Here is a 21,171-nt window from a genome sequence, read left to right as displayed (position 1 = left end):
AATATGGACTGAGCAGTAAAGAGAACAGCGAAAAACTTAATATAAAAAATGGTGGTCATTAAGTGGAAGCATTTAAGGAATTCTGATACATTAGAAGCAAAGTAATATGTAACAGATCAAGCAAGTAGGGAAAAAAAGCAGACTAGTAGAGGGCAAGAGGGCATTCCAGGACAAGGGAAATCTATTGGTATAAAACATATGCAATAATTTCAGGAAGAATTTTCTGAGAACATTTTTCTGGAGCACATTGCTGTATGGTACTGAATCATGTACATTTGGAAACCCGAAACAGAAGAGGATAGAAACATTTGAGATGTGGCGCTGCAGAAGAACGTTGAAAATTAGGTGGAGTGACAAGGAATGAGGATGTTCTCCGCAGAATCGGAAACGAAAGGAACATATAGAAAACGCTGACATGCGGTAAAGAAACAGAGATTAACCTCCATGGTACCAGAGGGAGCTGTAGAGGGGAAGACAGTATTTGAGATTTTTCCAGCAAACAATCGAGGACAAATGGTGCAACAGCTGCTCTGGAATGAAGAGGTTGCCGCAGGAGAGGAACTCGTGGCTGACCGCATCAGACGATTCAAGGGACCACTGACTCAAAAAAATAAACTTGAGTACTTACTCGACGTCGTCGATGATCGCATTGCCATTTCCGATAATGTCTACTTCGTTGAATTCCAAGCTCAAGGTGACTGGCCGTTCAGGTGAGTCCTTGATTTTGATTTGCGTAAAATGTAAGGGGTCAAGTGGCGGGAGACCCAGACTGGGAATACCTGAAACGAAAAAGTATATGTGATCAGAGTGACAATCGCGATACAGCACTGATAAATAAGTAATACGGGCCAGACCGCTGAACCGTCTAAGTAACTCCAAATCACTCTAAAGCACCAATATTCCACTAATTAAAGAAATCCACTAAATTAATGTTTCAGAAAGGCCAAGAGCAGTTATCGAGAAATTTGGGTCAACAATAGCGCCACAGAAAGCACACTAAACTGTAACTTGATAATGCCCTGGGCGTGGGTAAGCTTCCGAAGGCGCGTAATTGACGCAGTTGATTCTGTTAATTTTGAAGATCTAAATATTACAGAAAACACACAAAAATATTTTATTTAAAACGAGCGATATGTGCCCCCTTAGAAAGTGTGGCATATGGCGCCAAAGGGACAGTTAATGAACCTACTCGAAGAAATGGAGATTTATGTGCACAGGAAACAACAACCGGAATTACTTGGAAGGAGAGACAGCATTGGTCGTATATTTTTGTTTATTATCGCAAAATCGATTTTCGGTCACTTAGTGACCATCTTCAGTGCTGTAATATGTAACTTAAATTAGTAAGCACTGGTGTCAATATGCATTACGGCGATCACATAGACTCCAGCACTGAAGATGGTCACTAAGTGACCAAAAATCGATTTTGCGATAATAAACAAAAATACACGACCAATGCTGTCTCTCCTTCCAAGTATACCCATTATCTGGTCGTAGTGCACAGGACACTATGGAGTCGCCAATCAACCGGAATTACTGCTGAATGAACAGAACGAGTATAACCTGAATGCTTACTATGAAATATTCAGAGACCTACTACTTTGAGTAGCGTGGAGCACCCTAGCGGATTGCCGCGTACCGGCCGCCGGTGAAAAGGACACCGGGCTGTCCTCCGTGAGCTCAACCATAGGAAAACAAGCAAGTCATGCAGAGAAGACACAACATATTCGCCGTCGATACTGCACTCTAATATAATATCGATTCTCAATTTTCTATTTTTAACTAACGGTGTCAAATTTACTAACTGTATTATGATTTCGTTCACTGTTAACTAATCTTAGGATAGAAGATTTTGTGATTTTTGATTTTTTTTTTTACTTTATACTTTTCATACTGGCATTCATAAAAGTTGTATGTTACCTAATCAGGCTATGGGCTGTATTGTACATTATTTGTACTTTTCATGGATTACAAGTATGAGTCTAATTTCACTTACAGTATATCAGCATATGTTTGTAATGACAGACGCTCGTTTAGCCTAGGGTGAAATTTTTTTTAACTAAAGACAATGCATACAGCATTTTAATCTCTATATTGGCGACGCTGGTTTACTATGTACTCTGGCTGAAGTGCCCTCTGCAGGCATTAGGTTTTTGTATAAATACTGACGCAATCTGATTATTAGCACGCACATGTTTAAATTGACGATGATTTATATCAGAATATTTTAACTGTATGTATGACTCCCATGCATGGCTATAAATATTTTATATTTCATTCATCACTAAGACTTGTATAGATTTAATCTTAAGTAATTGAACCTGGTCGCTTAGACAATATTTATATTTACAACAGATCTGAAGATGGCGATAAGCCGAAACCGGTCATTAAGTGTAAAGAAATCTATGTGATGAAGACGGACTTGTGAAAATAAAAGTGCTAAAAATAAAATGATCGCGGACTCATATACAGACTTTATGTCTTCAATTGTAAGGACGAGCTCGGTGGAAAGTTTGTAAATCATAAATCATGACCACATATGAAACTACGTTTATACAGTATTTAACGTCCAAACAAATTAATTGGTATCTGCTTTGTATACTTTGCAGTGGGCGCCATCACAGTGAAAAAACAAATTAGAAATGCTGGTGATACATTTGTCGCCAGACCGGTATCAATTGTAGAACAATAGTTTGATTCTAAAACTCATGTCAAGGTTGAATATATGATTTAGTTCCTCTTGCTAGACGTATACAACATTAAACATAGCAAAAACCAACTTTCCAACTCAATGAACATAATGTCTTGCAATGGCGACGGAGAAATTGCTCCTACGCAACGTGTACAAAATCGTGTAAAGTACTGAAACACAAAGCTCTCTAACCATGAATATCCCGCTAACACTGTGGGAGGTAACTCATTTCTGTGGAAGAGTGGTTGGGGAGGGCTATAAACTTTCCTAATATGTGCAGCTCGCAAATGTATTGTAAGGGACTCCAAGACCAACGAAATAATACGATTAATCAGGCAACTCAAGTTGCGTAGAAGATCCCAGAAATTTTGAGCTGCTCAGAAAATGGATAATGCTAATGCAAATGCGACGATGACTCAGAACTCATCAGAATGCACCAGCCATCACCGGATAGAGACAGCCATGATAGCAGCAGAAAAAGGTTGCCATCGGTGATCTCTGGACCCCGAGTGCCTCACACAGCCTCACAAGGCAAGTGCCTAAAATTCTTGTACTGTAAGACTAACTCCTGATTGTTCGAAAAGCTGTACATGCAACACACGCAGATCGCTTGCAGATGCCTGTGGACTGTGTCTGCTACAACCCATGTCGCGGAAATGTGAGCCCATAGAAACCTGACTGCAAGACGAACTTTCCAGTTCATCTCCGCTGACACAGTGGCTGAAATACTTAACCAAAACTATTCAAATCTGGTCAATCCTGGCAGATCCAGATAAATAGTTAGTGATGCAAGTTCCTGAAAAGTACTGAAGGCGCAGAAAGATGTCACCAAAACGTTGTCATATGCAGTCGAGATCGATCGCTGTCTTTCGATTTTGATCGATTTTGCCACTCCACCAGGCACCTCAATGACAGCTTTTACAGAGTTTCTCGTATAGTGCACGACAGGACATGGTTCTGCAGCCTTATGGGGCTCTTCGCATCAGTTACTTTGCTCGTTTTATAACACGACAGTGACAGAACCACATTAAAACTGCGAGCGTGTCATAACAAAAAAAATATGTGCTAAGTATTTAAGAACTGAGTGCTCTACTATCATTTTTGGGTTTCATTTTGAAGTAGATATGAAATATGCATAATAAGTGGAACAAATGAGACTTTATTCTCATTCAGCAACTGATATGATAGTTATCAGAGACATGTACATACGATGATGATGAGGTCCCATACTCCGAGGAGCGTAGGGGGACAATGAGGGAGACCCGCACCGCCGACTAGTCAAGGTCCTAGCGGAGGTGGTTTGCCCTTGCCTTCCTCCGACCGTAACTGGGATGAATAGCGGTGATGAAGGTGACACAACAACACCCAGTCTTCTGGAGGCAGGGAAAATCCCTAACTCCACCGGTAATCCAACCTCGAACCCCGTGCGCTGGAAGCGAGAACGCTACTGCAAGACCACGAGCTGTGGACCATGCACATGTACATAACACTAATGTGGGTGAAATTACTTCTAGGTTGCAGCAGCCACGCAAATACCAAACAAATGAGTTTGTAGCGTTCAGTGACACTAACTACGATGACATGCGGATGAATATTTTATGAAATAGATACTAAGTGACTTTACTTGTGATACGTACCTCAACGTAAGTAGCACATTGATACGGTAGAAGGAGCAGCCAACACGTCCCATCAGTTTTTTTTATTATTATTCATTAGCGACTAACTACTTTAATCGTTACAGTCAAGTTATAGAAGGTTATCGTATTGTAGTGCCAACATACCTGTTCATTAGAATAAAAAAACTTGTTATAATAAGACTCTGTAAGATCATTATCTGCAGAAATATAACCACGCTTGCTGACCAGTAAAGTTTTTAATGCTTCCCGATTGTTGGTTATCGTTTACGTTCACGCAACCGTTTCTACCGCTCTGTTCGACCAACAATGGTATTCCTTAGCTGGTTCAAACATTAAAGTGTGGCTACGTGCGAGTAGGATTCGCGCAATGAGGGTTCCTCACAAATTTAATTATGTATGTAGACAGACCACTCATCCTGGCAAGCGGAGGAGCTCTCGACGATTTTTGTCTGTTATCGATATTGGCAAGCCAACAGTCCCAGGAATTCCAAGACCGTGACAAAATATCTATAGTAGTTCCTAAGATATCCCGGCGAACAAAATGAAGCGAAAGCGGACGTCGCTTTATATATGTAAAGAGAAGAGATCAAATGAAATGTTGAAACTTCCTGGCAGATTAAAACTGTGTGCCCGACCGAGATTCGAACTCGGGACCTTTGCCTTTCGTGGGCAAGTGCTCTACCATCTGAGCTACTGAAGCACGACTCACGCCCGGTACTCACAGCTTTACTTCTGCCAGTACCTAGAGCACTTGCCCGCGAAAGGCAAAGGTCCCGAGTTCGAGTCTCCGTCGGGCACACAGTTTTAATCTGCCAGGAAGTTTCATATCAGCGCACACTCCGCTGCAGAGTGAAAATCTCATTCTGGTAATGAAATGTTTTTTATTCACACATTAAAACATGACTATAACTTACGTTTTATATTTACATGTAGCAATATTTTTCTGTTTCGCTATTAACGGACAGTGAATGCAGTGTAATATATAAATGCCAAAAGATATTTCTTATTTCATATAATAACGATTTTACAATTTTCGAATATTTTTCCCGTTACTGGTACTGTGTAACCTTGCTTCTTGCCAAATTTCATGATTCTAGGTTAACGGGTGCACCCTACAGGTTTTGATGCTTGAGTTTGCGAGTATTAAGATACGTGTTATAAATGATAGCGTCTTTTACTCGCGTTAACTTCGAACCTTAAATATTGTACGCAGGCAAGGGATCACACCTCTTAGTTTGTGACATGTACTTCAGTATGACACGTCTATCCGTTCCTGAGAGAACGAGGTTTCAACAGACGGACAGTAAAAGGGTAACACGTGACAAGAATATATTTTTTGTGTCATATAATTACAAATTAACAATTTTTGAATTTTTTTCCTTTACTTGTTCTGTAAAACCTTGCTCCTTGCCGAATTTCCTAATTATAGACCATGGGGACATACCCAATATGTTTTAACGAGTGAGTTTACGAGTATCCAAGTATGTGATACATAAATTTCAACTCGATTCGCTTACACACTACTGAGAGAAAAAGGTTTTAACAGACGGACAGCCAGACAGAGGGGTAAAATAAGTGACAACAATATTTTGAGGCATGATATAAATACAAATTAACAATTTTTGAATTTTTTCTGTACGTATACTGTCAAGCCATGGTTTTTGAAAATGTGATGATTGTAGGTCAACGAAAAGTACCCTCTAGGTTTTGATGAATGAGCTCGCGACTCTGAAACTACGTCACATACATCGCCGTATCTTTTGATTTCGCAGTCTTGGAAGGTTAAATGTTGAACACAGCGAAGGGTGTGTGCCATAAATTTTAACTTGATACCTCTATCGATTCCTCGGAGAAAAGGTTCTTACCAGTCGGACAGAAAGACAGACAGACCGATAGGCAGACTAACAACAAAAGGAACCCATTAGGATTTTGTTTTAATGACTGAACTACATAACACTAAAGGCTATTGTTTACGATAACGCAGTGCTACTTTAATTATGGAAGCGATTGCATGAGAATCAGTAATCAAAAAATTGTACACTAACTGCAAATAACAGTAGAGGTAGATGGGGTAAAATTACCACCCTAACAGAAATTGTATTTTCGCAGTACCATAATTATTAACAGAAGTATGTCGCTTACACATTTTGAACCTACATGTGATATAGTATGACACGAAAGTGAAAAAAAATGTGTAGGAACTGTATGTATTTTTCTGAGAGACTTTCCCAGTTTCCTAGAGAGGAAACCTGGCAATGGCCATCGCAGCGGCATCTCACGTCCGTTGCTCTGATTTCCAGAAACATTCATCTCTTAAAACAATATCAGGCGACTGCAGCAGATCGATTTCAATCACCAAACATAAAAGAACAGAGACAGTTTTATATTACATAGTTAATTTGAAATAGTCCCGATGGAATGGAATTACGGATGACAGCTTCGTGTATCAAAGGGTCTGTAACTCAGTCGGATCTGTAGTATTAAGCGTGACGTAATAAAGGTACGTGGAAAGAACTCTTACTGGTAGAAGTCCATCTGACCTGTAGTACTAAGCGTGACATATGGAAGGTGTATGGTAGGAACTCTTATTGTAGTGAACGTCTTGTTCATTTTCATGCTTAGGGTGGTCACTTTTCCCTATCGGAAAGTATGTTGCCATTAGTGATTCACACATGAAACTATCACACAAAAGAAACCACACAGAACTAAATTTGTAGGCCAAAAACGCTGTTTAAACATGAAACGATTCAAAGGTATTACTCTACATATACGTAATAAGAATAATATGTTGTAAGTAAGGTTGCAGTATCACTTCTTAAAACATTTATTGATCATTACAACATCAGTTTCGGAAGATTTCCATTTTCAAGATCACGCGTATACAAAGTTTGAGAATTTCAATGTGCTACTGTAGTTCTATTTTCTTATTTTTTTTTTTTTTAGTGGAGAATTTGGTGAATTATTAACTTATAACTGAAACTTTATTCATAATTTTTACTATAGAGAATTACACAATCAACTACGTTGTAATTAATTTTTATACTTCTAAATTATGTGAGTAAGTGGAAGACTAACGTCTGCGTTGTCCGACGTTTATATAACATCTGGTGTGACTGTATCTGGTGACAGTTCTCGTAATATTTCACATTAAATTCTGAAATATCTACACTTGTGTCCAAAATTAAAGCAACAAACCACTATTTCCCAGCCTTGTGACTAATTCACGGTTTAATAATACAAACATGCAACAGTTGTCTGTGCAATAGACTGCGGCGCGGGTGGTGGCATTCCGGTCAACAACGGACAACTACGCCAATAATGACATCATGGCACCTATCAAGTGGGGTACTCCCACATCCACAATCGCTGTGTATACAGTCACAGACGGGGCGGAATGGCACAAAGACGATGCCTATCAGACTATGTGCGGTGGAGGGCCATAAGAAGAATGGATGTATAACAGTCGCTAACTGATGTGGTCCGACGGATTAATGTGAATCGTTCTGTTGTTTGTCGGACGTATCGACAGTTTATAGAGACCGAAACAGTATCCCGAAGAACAGGGCAGGGCTGACCACGTGTGGTATAAGAAAGAGAGGAATGTTAGTTGGCTGTAAGAACACGACGGTATCGTCTTCGTACTGCACGGCGACTGGCATTTGCCCTCGCGGCATCCACTGGACATGTCGTATCGAGACAAACGGTGACAGAAGGCTTCGGCAGAGTGGCCTTTACTGTCGGAGACCTGCTGTATATCTACCTGTGATGCACCTTCACTGAACGGAACATGTACAGTGGAGTCGTCAACGTAACACCTGGACGTCGAATATTGGACCAATGTTCCTTTGACAGATGAGTCACGATTTGGTCCGGAGAGTGATTTTCCAAGCATTCAAATGTGGAAGGAGCGTGGAACACGATTTCAGTACCCAAGCATTGTGGAAAGAGATCGATATCGAGGAGAATCCCTAATACTGTGGGCAATGATTCCGTTGATCACTCCAACCCCTCATCCCTGAAATTTTACGGGGAAATCGGCAAGTTTTAACTGTTATCAGGCAGGTATCGTGACTAGATCCTGGGACATCAGGTGCGGTTGTTGCGAGGTGCTGTGGGCCCAGACTTCGTTCTGATGAACGATAACGCTCGACTTAGAGCATAGGTGGTTGATATTTCCTCAGCAACCGAAGATATTGCACGCGCGTTCTGGCCTACTCACTTTCCCGTTTTTAATCCCATAGAGCATGCCTGGGATCCAATAGGCAGATAGGTTACATCACGTCAGCGTCCACCAACCACTCTCCAACACTTGTGAGTAGCTGTGCAGAAAGAATGGGCGTTATTGTCTCAACATGATATTGATAACATCAGTCACAGTATTCCCCATCGTTGTCGGGCCTGTATTGCTGCCAGAGGTGGTCATACCCCGATATTGAGCACATTAGCCAGTGTCAGCATGTGTGTGCAAATCCATTAATGTGGAAAAAAGGAAGAACGTTTTTGTCTACCGTTGTACAAATAACAGTTATTTATGTTCTGTATTCTTTACATTGTTTATACAATATCATCCACTGTTTATACAGTTTATTGGCAAAATAAACGTAACTTGCCAAATTTCCCTTTGTTGCCTTAATTTTGGACACCAGTGTATTTCATGTTGATTTTGTGCTGTTTTAGAGTGTAGCGTAATATTTTGAAATAATACTGTAGATATTTGCTGTAATTTTTTTTTACAGTTCACACCACAGTTATTTTACATTGACATAGTAAGAGACTTTGGTCAGAGGCGATTATATCCTTATGTATCTCTTTCACTCTCAGCCTTTAACGACTCAGTCAATAAAGCTGTCTAAATAATTTTTGTGTCTGAAATCGTTGTGTCCATTAAGAATTGCCTTCGGATTTTTTTTGTGTGAAATATATCTCAACTTCTTCCAAAATTTTAATTTCTAATCCTTTTGGTGTTTTATATAATAGTTTTAGAGCGGTTTCGATGTTTCTTGCCGAGTGGTTTCTGTTTGTTCCATGTATCTACCCACTTGATTGGTCTTTCTCATTGACTCATACGAGTTCACAGAATCGTGTGACTAAATTATGTCCTGTCTGGCAGATATTTAAGTTATTGTAGTTATGGCATGTGATTTTGTAAATTCCTGGAATTTATGGTGGCTACGAAACGTAGCTTCGTTCTTGAATTGTTGTTAGTGCGAAAAGCGAATTTAATCATGGTGTTTTTGTAAAGTTTCTGTCGGTATGTATTTAAGTTTAGGATTTGTCTGGTTTTCTCTAACTAGGTGGACATTTTTGTGTAGTGTGTCTCGTTATTCGTTTGTTACAAGTTTGGGTGACAATTTTAGGGTCAAAGTTGTTTTCGTAAGCTGTATCTTATAGTATTTCAAGTTCTTAATCGATTTCGTCTTTATTTAGTGTTAAATTTATTAATCTATTGACCATCGAGAACGTAAATTTATGTGACGTGGGGTTACATTATTCGCCATTCGTAATGCAATCGGCGGTGGTAGCATTTCCGTATAATTCAAAGTTGTGTACAGCGTTATTTTTGCTAATAGTTAGGTCCAAATAACTTATGTCACTTCAAGACATATACACTCCTGGAAATAGAAATAAGAACACCGTGAATTCATTGTCCCAGGAAGGGGAAACTTTATTGACACATTCCTGGGGTCAGATACATCACATGATCACACTGACAGAACCACAGGCACATAGACACAGGCAACAGAGCATGCACAATGTCGGCACTAGTACAGTGTATATCCACCTTTCGCAGCAATGCAGGCTGCTATTCTCCCATGGAGACGATCGTAGAGATGCTGGATGTAGTCCTGTGGAACGGCTTGCCATGCCATTTCCACCTGGCGCCTCAGTTGGACCAGCGTTCGTGCTGGACGTGCAGACCGCGTGAGACGACGCTTCATCCAGTCCCAAACATGCTCAATGGGGGACAGATCCGGAGATCTTGCTGGCCAGGGTAGTTGACTTATACCTTCTAGAGCACGTTGGGTGGCACGGGATACATGCGGACGTGCATTGTCCTGTTGGAACAGCAAGTTCCCTTGCCGGTCTAGGAATGGTAGAACGATGGGTTCTGTGACGGTTTGGATGTACCGTGCACTATTCAGTGTCCCCTCGACGATCACCAGTGGTGTACGGTCAGTGTAGGAGATCGCTCCCCACACCATGATGCCGGGTGTTGGCCCTGTGTGCCTCGGTCGTATGCAGTCCTGATTGTGGCGCTCACCTGCACGGCGCCAAACACGCATACGACCATCATTGGCACCAAGGCAGAAGCGACTCTCATCGCTGAAGACGACACGTCTCCATTCGTCCCTCCATTCACGCCGGTCGCGACACCACTGCAGGCGGGCTGCACGATGTTGGGGCGTGAGCGGAAGACGGCCTAACGGTGTGCGGGACCGTAGCCCAGCTTCATGGAGACGGTTGCGAATGGTCCTCGCCGATACCCCAGGAGCAACAGTGTCCCTAATTTGCTGGGAAGTGGCGGTGCGGTCCCCTACGGCACTGCGTAGGATCCTACGGTCTTGGCGTGCATCCGTGCGTCGCTGCGGTCCGGTCCCAGGTCGACGGGCACGTGCACCTTCCGCCGACCACTGGCGACAACATCGATGTACTGTGGAGACCTCACGCCCCACGTGTTGAGCAATTCGGCGGTACGTCCACCCGGCCTCCCGCATGCCCACTATACGCCCTCGCTCAAAGTCCGTCAACTGCACATACGGTTCACGTCCACGCTGTCGCGGCATGCTACCAGTGTTAAAGACTGCGATGGAGCTCCGTATGCCACGGCAAACTGGCTGACACTGACGGCGGCGGTGCACAAATGCTGCGCAGCTAGCGCCATTCGACGGCCAACACCGCGGTTCCTGGTGTGTCCACTGTGCCGTGCGTGTGATCATTGCTAGTACAGCCCTCTCGCAGTGTCCGGAGCAAGTATGGTGGGTCTGACACACCGGTGTCATTGTGTTCTTTTTTCCATTTCCAGGAGTGTATTTCACTGTGGGCTCAATCATCAAGAAACTTAACATCACTTTCATATTTAACACTGGAGAATATACTGCGTTTTATACGTCTCAAATTAAAATCACGAGGACTGTAGAAAGCATAAGATACAAAAGTAAACGCTTGCACCACAGAGTTATTCCATCTTACAGGCATGTAAGAATAACTACTGAATCAAATATATGGCAAGTATCGACAACTACGCGGCAAAAACAGGGGTCAAACTAGAATTAAGTGATAAAATTCGACATAAAGAAACGTTAAACCAAGATTTGTATTTAGCACATCTACACCTACGGAAATCCGTATCTCATGTGATATTTGATAATATTTTAATATTTGCAGAGTATTATATAACTTACAGCAGCAAAATATGTTCGACATAGACATAATAAAAAAATTACGAACCACATACACAACGAAAATAGCACAAAAAATTCAAATGCAGCAAGTCAACGTGTTACCTATGTAATTATAAATATTAAAATCAATGACAACATAGTTGTTTGTGCGATTCACGATAATAAAAATTATGACTATTTTCAGTTCTACCTTAATAACTCACGAAACTCTTCACTTACAAAAAATATAAAAATTAGAACTATTGCACGCTGTAATTCTCATACGTTTTATACGTTAGTAATCAATAAATGTTTTAAGCAGTGATACTGGAACCTTACGTACAATGTCCTTTCAAGACTATATTTCACTGCTGTCCTAACCAGCAAGGAAACAGAATAGTATAAACGACTTACCTTATGCCAGACGGTTAAAATCGTAAAAGATTTTTTGTAAAATAATAACGGTACAATCTTCCTCTGTCAGATGCATTGAGACCAGTAACGTTGCGTGTTACATCTAGTTTGATCTACATACATCTACGTCTACAAGATTAGTCTCCAATTCATGCTTAAGTGTATGGCAGAGGGTTCATTGAACCACCTTCAGACTATTTCTCAATCGTTCCACTCTCGAACAGCTAGTGAGGAAAATAACACTTAAGTCTTTCCTACGACCTCCGATTTCTCTTATTTTACATAAATCAGTTCTCCCTATGTATGTTTGGGACGATAAAATACTTTCGAATTAAGTGTAGACAGCGGATGAGTAAAATTTTGTGACCTGATCTCGCCGCACCAAAAAACATCTTTGTTTTAATAACTGCCGCCCCAAATCGCTTATGATATCAGTGATACTCTCTTCCATATTTCGAAATAATATAGAATGAGCTGCCCTTCTTAGGAGTTTTTCGATGTCCTCCATCAGTGCTATCTGATAAGGATCTCATACAGCACAGCAGTAGTCTAGGAGAAGACGGACAAGCGTATTATAGGTAGCGTCTTTCGTAGAGCTGTAGGACCTTCGAAGTGTTCTGCCAATAAAACTCTGTCTTTAGTTTGCCTTCCGCACAACATTATCTAAGTGATCCAAGTTCATGTTGATTGCCATTTTAATTCCTTGGTATTTTGTTGAACTGAACCCTTTATATGTATGCGATTTATCAAGTAACTGAAATTTAGTGGATTCCTTTCAGTACTTATACGAATGACATCACACTTTTTCTTATTTCGAGTAAATTTCCTCTTTTCCCATCATACTGACGTCGTTTGACTACCTCTCGGCAGGCGTCCTTGGACACTGTGCCTCACCTTCCCCTACTAAGTAAAGGAACATTCCAAATTGATCTGATGAGAATCTATGCAAAACAGGCACGGATGAACTACGAATTAAAGTAAATGTAAAACCGTAGTGCACCTGAAAAGTGCGCGGAAACCATGACAGTGCTCGTCAATGGCTTCCGAACAGCTATAATTAACGGACGCAGCAGCACAGACAGCTGTCAGTAATGGCAGTCTGGAAACCATCTGTACAAAAAGTATTTTACTTTATGAACTATTTACAGTTCAGAGGTCGATCGCGATGCATAACAGGATAACTAAAATGAAAGAAGAACTAAAAGAAAATAAAGGGAAATAGAAAAGTGTGGGGGCAGATGCTGAGATATTATGTCTTACAGCACGATGACACACGACTACAGTCAAAAAATGTAGGTGAACGTGCTGCTTATGCTGTATTAATGTGAATACCGACACTAGAAAGAATACAGAGAATAGAAAGAATACAGACAAAAGTTAAAAACTGAAACACATTTGAACACAAGCTGAGAGGCACCCACATGCCTTGCTCATACTGTGGCATCAAGCAGTCAGGCCTGCAAGATGAGTGGTCTGCCAAGCGAGTGGATTCATTCTTATTTATCGAGTAACATGAACTCTCGTACTCACAATTAAGTTACAAATTATCCTCCTGTATGAATAATACGCAACGGAAACGCATATCTGACTATCAGTGATTTACAGAACTCTGACTGTTCACTACGCACTGGCAATACCACATTTTCTTTTTGTCTTTTATTTAACGGCTTTCATCAACACGTGGCCACCGCAGTGAATATGAATGGCGCACACATTATAAATTCGGGACATCATGACAACATACAATAAGAAGGAAAAGTCCACCAATCTTTTTCTTTTCACTATCTTATTTATTCCCATAAATTCTATAACCTAAACACACAAATTCTATAACCTACAACAATAACACATGAGAAATTCCGCCCAGTGGGTATGGCTTTACATTGGTGAATCTCTATATTATGGTCTCGTAATTATTTAACGCTACAGTGCACTTTCTGGATAGGATGGTGGATCTTTTATTATATCTCACACTTCGACTCTCACAATCATCATCATGAAACTTTCCTCCAGATCGAGCGGTACAGAAGGAACAAGCATAACCCACTAATCTTTTGAAACTACCTTGCTACTCTGCCATGCAAACCACACATATCCAAATTACATGACATACATCACACTACAACATGGAATTCAATACACTAAATAGTCACAACACTATCACTTTCAGCTTTCCCACTTCAATTAGTATTTATCCCAGTTTCACACGACACTGCCCCACTTTGTAATTCTACTTTCCTACTATGAACTCTGGAGATATATGCACGTCTTCCTGTGCAATGCAAGCCAAGTGGCGTTGCTGGATAGACGGCCGACTCACCTTGCTTCTCTCTCAGAGTTTGAATCTAGCGTCACACGGAATCATATCACGCAAAGTAATATTAGGAACATATTCATCACACACGCGAGTCCTCAACTGATACCATGCACGAGTACTTCTCTTTATCCTTTGTCTCTTACACGGATTGAGACTCACACAGTACTCACCACGTGGAAGTACTCGTCTCTAATTTCAAGTCCTGCACACGCCATTTCTTAAATATTTCAACTTATGGTACACACGCTATTTCTTAAGTATTTCAACCTATTGCACACACGCTAGTAATTCAGCTTAACTTAAGCACACGGAAGTATTTCAACTTATTGCTATACGTGGTTTCATTGTGACCGTTGGTCACTTCCGAAGATTACTACAATCCCATTAATATTACCTGCCTGACATTTAATTCTCCCCACGAAAGTTCCTGAAATAGAGAAATTATTATATCAAACTACTCTTAAATATTCCACATGCATACCATGTCTCCACTCGTTTGTGTTTACAGAGCACAACTAAAACAGGTCTTAACAGCACAAGATCCAGCGGCAGAGTGCTGAAACATGGCCGTTCTCGAGGTCCTCTCGCACCTCTGCTGAAGTGGGGGAGCATCTTGCTACCGTATTGGTCAGCCACATTTCAGGCGCTCAAAGCTCAGGTAACTTTCATCTCTTTGGTCCCGCCAAAGGTGGCCAAAGGATCGTCTCAAAGATGATCATATATTCACATTCACTATCTGCAGTTAGCAGACGAGCATACATTCATTCATTTCACAGATCTCACCAAACTGGATGTAGGGATTTACTTTGTGGGAGTGCACATGTGATCAACTAAATAAATAAATTGTCATTCTTTCCCACATTGGTATCCGGCTTCGCTGTATTAATTGAAATTGAGTTATTTTACAAAAAAAATGTGTTTTTCTGACAAAAATAATGAAGTATGTTGTACCTATTTTCAATGTCGGGCGGTACTGTACCCTTTCAAAGCAGAAGGCTTAGAACTTCCGAAACAGGTAATTGATGTTATTAGCAAAAAATTTTTTTACTTTAAAGATTAGCTCATTAATAAGATATATACGTATTCGTGATTATGGTTTTTTTCTTTCAGTAAGAAACAAGGAAATGCAACATCACACTTCCTCGTCATCGACTGGACGTTAAGCACAAATTCCTCATACTCTTCTTTCTCATTTTCTTCGGTCAGGTGTGTAAATAAAGCTGTTGGTAAGCTTTTTTTGATTTGCTCTCATGTGAGCTGCAAGCATCGCCGTCATCTTCCAGCATTTGCAACGAGAACGTAATATTTCCAGCAGAAAAATAGCGCAAAACGTTTTACTGAAATCTGGTTCCTATAAATTTTTTTCCACGCCTGACACGAATGAGTTTCTGTTTCAGTCACAAGGAAGGGATGATCGTAGCCGTGTCGCAGTTAAGAGAATTCACGGGCATTTAGGAGGACGCGATTTCAGAGTTGAGTTTTCTGTGATTTACATAAATATCTCAAAGTAAATGTCCGGATGATTCCGATTTCCTACTTCAACCTTGCTCAGTCGTAGCTTGTGCTAGGGAGTCTATTAACATAAACTTGAAATTTACCGACCAGAAACTACCCCTAAAGAAAGTAGTGATGCTAAAACTTCCTGTACCGTGTAACGGCAAATTTCTCGTACGAAATCAGTATAGTACTATATTTTGCTTACCACGACGACGCTTTAATGAATATGTGCTAACCGAGGGTCACATGTTCCTCGTTGTTGGGAGTTCTGGATTTCTATTCTGTATGAAGGCAAACGGAATTCCACGAATCTTAATTAATGTTTTATCTCTTGCCTAGTTACCGAAACTATCTGTTTGACATGGAAAAATCTCTCGGTATCTGTTCTTTGGTGGGCTAAAATTTTAGGCCTACAGAATTTCATGTAGACCGTAAGTCACGGTAATTGTAATTAACAAATATACAGTCAGCTTGTTTATTTGGAAGACGCTAAGTTTTTTCTTTGCAATAATAACATGTCATCTATCTCGCCAAAAGACGATACATTAGTTTGCAAGAATGTTCCTTTGTTAGGAGAAAGAAACCGAGAAATTTTCAAAATCGTTGAATATTAATAACGCCGCAGCTGAAGTCGGCATCACTCATGTATTTGCTTTATGATTACTGTGTAATTTAAAAGGTCCGTCGCCTAAGAACCTTACAAAGAGCAGTGGAGTGCAGAAAATCGTAGCTCAACATCACATGCAAAACAGTCAACGCACTCATCAAAGCAGTTGCTTTCTGATTTGGCGACGGTTTTCTTACGGCTTTAAAACTTTGCCACGTTTATCGAGGAGGGCATTTATTTCAGCTTCGATAGCAGCTACAAATTGCCATTTACGTAAGTACATCCCTCTATGTCGTTTTAAAGAAGAGAGCCGCCTGAAAACAACATGATTAGCCCATATAAACGGGATCAGGTTTCCGCGATTGCACCTTCTCCCCGGAACGAAAGTTGCCCCTCAGAGCTATCAGCTGAAACGATTTTCGTGTTTTCTTATTTCCAAAGTGAGCTAGATTAACGATAGAATGAAGATAGGATTTTGGCGTCCGATTGAAAGCGAGGTCATTCAAGGCTGGGAACAAGGTAGAAATAGGAAACATCCTCGAATTTACCTCAAATGACTGAGCAAAATCTGGGTAAATCTGAATGATTATGGTGACACGACGGTTTAAATCTTATTTCCGAATTAGAATCTTGAGACCTGCGAAACTGTGACCAGCATAAGTTACGGCGGGAGCTAATAGTCTGTTTGTGTGGATTCAAAGTACAGTCAACATCATCCCCCACCCCCCGATTTCTCTGGTTTTTGATGCAACAAAGTTTTAGAGCTAAAGAATTATTCTCTTCTGAACTTCTAATCGCAGTCCTAAGGAACGAATTTGCCAGTGCCTATTAATGACACTTTCTCTAGTTCTCTGTATAGTTCGTGATGTTAAAACTAACTTCAGAAAAGGGCCATAAGAATAGTAACAAAAATAGTGTTGAGATTATTATAAATATCTCTTAAAGAATTAGCGATTTTAACAACATACACTGATAAGCCGAAACATTATGCCCACTACTCACCGCGAAGTTGTATGGGGGGCGCTGAGGACACGTGACGCGGGAAGAGAAGTATATGAGCGAAGCAGAGACGAATGGGGAATCATTCTACGTATGATAAGAGGCGCAAATGCAGAAATCCGCCGATTTAAACAACTTTGACAAAAGCCAGATTGTTGTGACGCAGTGCCCCGGAGCGAGTTTCTGGAAAACAGTGAAACCGGTTGGCTGTTCGCGTACTATTGTCGTGAGCATCAACGGAAAATGGTTCAAGAAAACCGAAACCACGAGTAGACTAAAAGAAGTTGGACGTCCTTACCTCATGACAGAACATAGGGCCCGAGGATGAACCTCTCTCTAAATCAGGATAGGCAACACTCTATGGCAGATCTCACGACGGAGTACAGTGCTGGAGCAGGGACAAGTGGTTTGGAGCACACCGTTCGGCACACGCTCTTGAACATAGTGCTCAGCAGCAGAGAAGCCCTACATACGAGGGGCGATTGAAAAGTCGTTGCAAAGTCCGAGAGATGATACTACCTGTGTGTATTGAGGTCATGTTTACTTAGTAGCATCTTTGGAAAGAACGCAGACCAAGTTTCAGCCATATTGGTCTATTTCTTTGCATATGGTATTCGTGTGAATCAAGGAAGTCGAGTGAGTGTCAAAAACTGGACGGAAAAGAATTTCGTGTGGTGATGAACATTACTTTATTAAAGGTTTAACGCCTCAGGAGACTAAAGAGAAGTTTGATAAACATTACGGTGACTCTGCACCTTCGATTAGAACAGTTTATAAGTGGTTTAAAAATTTTCGGATTGGCCATATGGGTACAAGTGATGCTGAACGTTCTGGACGCCCTGTGGAGGTTACGACTCCAGAAATCATTGATAAAATCCATGATATGGTGATGAATGACAGAAGAGTTAAGGTGCGTGAGACTGACAGTGCTGTGGGCATCTCGAATGAACGGGTACATAATACTTTGCATAAGCATTTGGAGCTGAGAAAGCTATCCGCAAGATGGGTTACGCGATTGCTCACGCTTGACCAAAAACGGAATTGTGTGAAGTGTTGCAAGGATGGTGTGCAGCTGTTCAGGAAGAATCCGTAGGACTCTAAGCGTGGTTTCGTCACTATGGACGAAACATGGAGGCATTACTATACTTCTGAGTTCAAAGAACAATCTAAACAATGGGTTACCAAGGGAGAATCTGCACCAAAAAGGTCGATGACCATTCCTTTGACCAGAAAGGTTATTGCGACTGTCTTTTGGGATTCGGAAGGTATAATCCTCGAAGACTACCTGGAAAAGGGTAAAACTATTACAGGAGCATATTTTGCATGGTTATAGAACCGTTTGTAAACCGAACTGGAAGAAAAACGCCTGGGATTGGACCGCAGAAAAGTCCTTTCCCATCACTACAATGCACCAGCACACACCTCAGCAGTCGAGGTCGCAAAATTAATGGAACCAGGATTCCAACTCGTTTCACATCACCCCTATTCTCCAGACTTGGCTCCCTCGGACTACAATTTGTTCCCCAATTTGAAGAAGTGGCTAGCGGGACAAAGATTTTATTCAAACGAGTTGGTGATTGCAGCAACTAATAGCTATTTTGGAGACTTGGACAGTTCGTATTATTCAGAAGGGATCAAGAAATTAAAACAGCGTTGGACGAAGTGTATAAGTCTAAAAGGATACTATATCGAAAATTGAAAAAGGTTTACCCCAAACACATAATTAGTTTTTATTTTTGCACGGACTTTTCAAACACTCCTCGTATTCCTATGCTGTTCCAACAATATTGTAAATTAAAATTACAGTGGACACGGGATTATCGAGATTGGACCATGGCTCAACGGAATCGTACCGGCTGGTCGGGCGATTCCCGTTTATTGTTAAACCGTTTCGATAGCGGCAATCAGAAACGCTGTCATTCAGGCGAACGGCTGTTCGAAACATGCATCGCGACACGGACGCAGGTCTCTCGGAGCTGTATAATGTTATGGGACATTCACTTGGAACCTGCGGTAGTAATCGAAGGCACCATAACAGGTGTGGGCTATATGAACGTTTTTAGGAACCACTTGTAACCTCCTATGTTTCATGTCTCCCTCTACATTGATGGCATCTTTCAACAGAATAACTGTCGGTGCCACAAGGCTATAATTGTGCTGAAATATTTTGAAGAGCATGGCAGTGAACTCACGTTGATTTCTTGGCCATCAAATTCAGCTTACCTGAGTCCAATGAAACCCAACTGGGACGCTATCGAGCGCCAGCTCTGAGCCCACAAACATGATCTGCGCTTAGACATCTGGTGCCACGAACGTCTGAAAACGTATCAAGTATTCCTCGAATCCATGCCACCCAGAATCGCTGCTGAATTGCATTCCACAATTAGACCAACAAGCTTTTAAGTACGCGGTCATAATGTTTTGGCTAATCAGTGCAATGTGAGCCTGTTTACCAGTGAGCTATCCATGTTATAATTAGCCTTCATAGTTACTGCACAGACAGCTCTGTCTACTACCATGCAACAGAATATTGACCGAACTTATGTTTACAATAAAGAATAAAACTCAAACAGCATCAAGAAATTTCGTAAGAGGACAGAAGATATTACAGAAAAAATTATTTAAAAAGTCAGTAAAAAGTATTTGTCAAGCAATATATTCTACACACTGAGGGATTACATAGGTTGCATCGGGTAGATGACTATTAAAGAAACTAAAACAAAAAAGAGCAATAGAACATCACGGTCATTTCACGACATACTTTCTTTTCCCAGAAATCTTACACCAAAGCTATGCAACGTGTAATACTAACGTCTTATCCATTTTCGACGTCTCACATATTATGCAAGTATGCTGACTGAAATTCCCAAGCAAAGCAATGGGAAGTCACACTATGGGAAATGGAAACCAGACATCGTCGCTGTGGTCATGATGCCAGTTAACTGTGCATCGTATGTTTATGAAATGGTACATATTATACGTGTAGTTGGTATGGCGAACTGTGTTGTGATACGAATGGACAATGTAGCACTGACTTTTTTGCATTGTGAAATACACTAAGGGAAAAAATTCCCACAACAGAAAATAACTAATGCAGAGTAATGAAACAGTGGAACTATATTTGTCTGGTAACATATTTAAATGATTAGCGTTGCAAGACGGTAGGTTCATGTAAGAGCGAGATAAGCCAGCGCAAATGCGAAGTGCTGGTATATTAATAAAAGCTATAATGCCAGAATGTTGAATGCAAGCTCGCAAACTTGCATGCATTGTGTTGTACCGGTGCCACATATCTGTTTGTGAAATGGAGTTCCATGCCTTGGTCGGTGAATACAGGGACGGTTACTGCTGGTTGTGGATGACACTGGAGTTGTCGAATGGTGATGTCCCATATGTCTTCGACTGGAGACAGGTCTTGTGATCGATCTGGCCAAGGCAACACGTTGACACGTCGTAGAGCACTTTGCTTTACAACAGTGGTATGTGGGACAGCTTTACCCAGTTGCAAAGCCCTCAAACGAATGCTGTTCATAAATGACAGTTCAACATGTCGAATCACTAGACTGCTGTACAGATTTGCAGTCAAGGTGAACGGAATAACCACGAGAGTTCTACTGTTGTCACAC

The 21,171-nt window shown here is 41.0% G+C and overlaps 1 protein-coding gene across 2 annotated transcripts in view; it reads right to left on the bottom strand.

Annotated features, from left to right (window-relative positions):
* Positions 1 to 21,171, bottom strand: part of LOC124545440 (protein takeout-like) — a 102,967-nt gene that overhangs the window by 29,421 nt on the left and 52,375 nt on the right. For both annotated transcript variants that reach the window (XR_006967630.1, XM_047124363.1), the window contains exon 3: positions 629 to 779. Coding sequence is in view for 1 of the 2 variants with exons in the window: in XM_047124363.1 (XP_046980319.1) it covers positions 629 to 779 (151 nt within the window). In the remaining variant the exon portion in view is untranslated. The remainder of the gene's footprint in view (positions 1 to 628; positions 780 to 21,171) is intronic.

The sequence above is a fragment of the Schistocerca americana genome, chromosome 8 (assembly GCF_021461395.2).
Source record: "Schistocerca americana isolate TAMUIC-IGC-003095 chromosome 8, iqSchAmer2.1, whole genome shotgun sequence".
NCBI lineage: Eukaryota > Metazoa > Arthropoda > Insecta > Orthoptera > Acrididae > Schistocerca > Schistocerca americana.
Note: the sequence above shows the minus strand (reverse complement) of the source record. Positions and strands in the feature narration are given on the sequence as shown.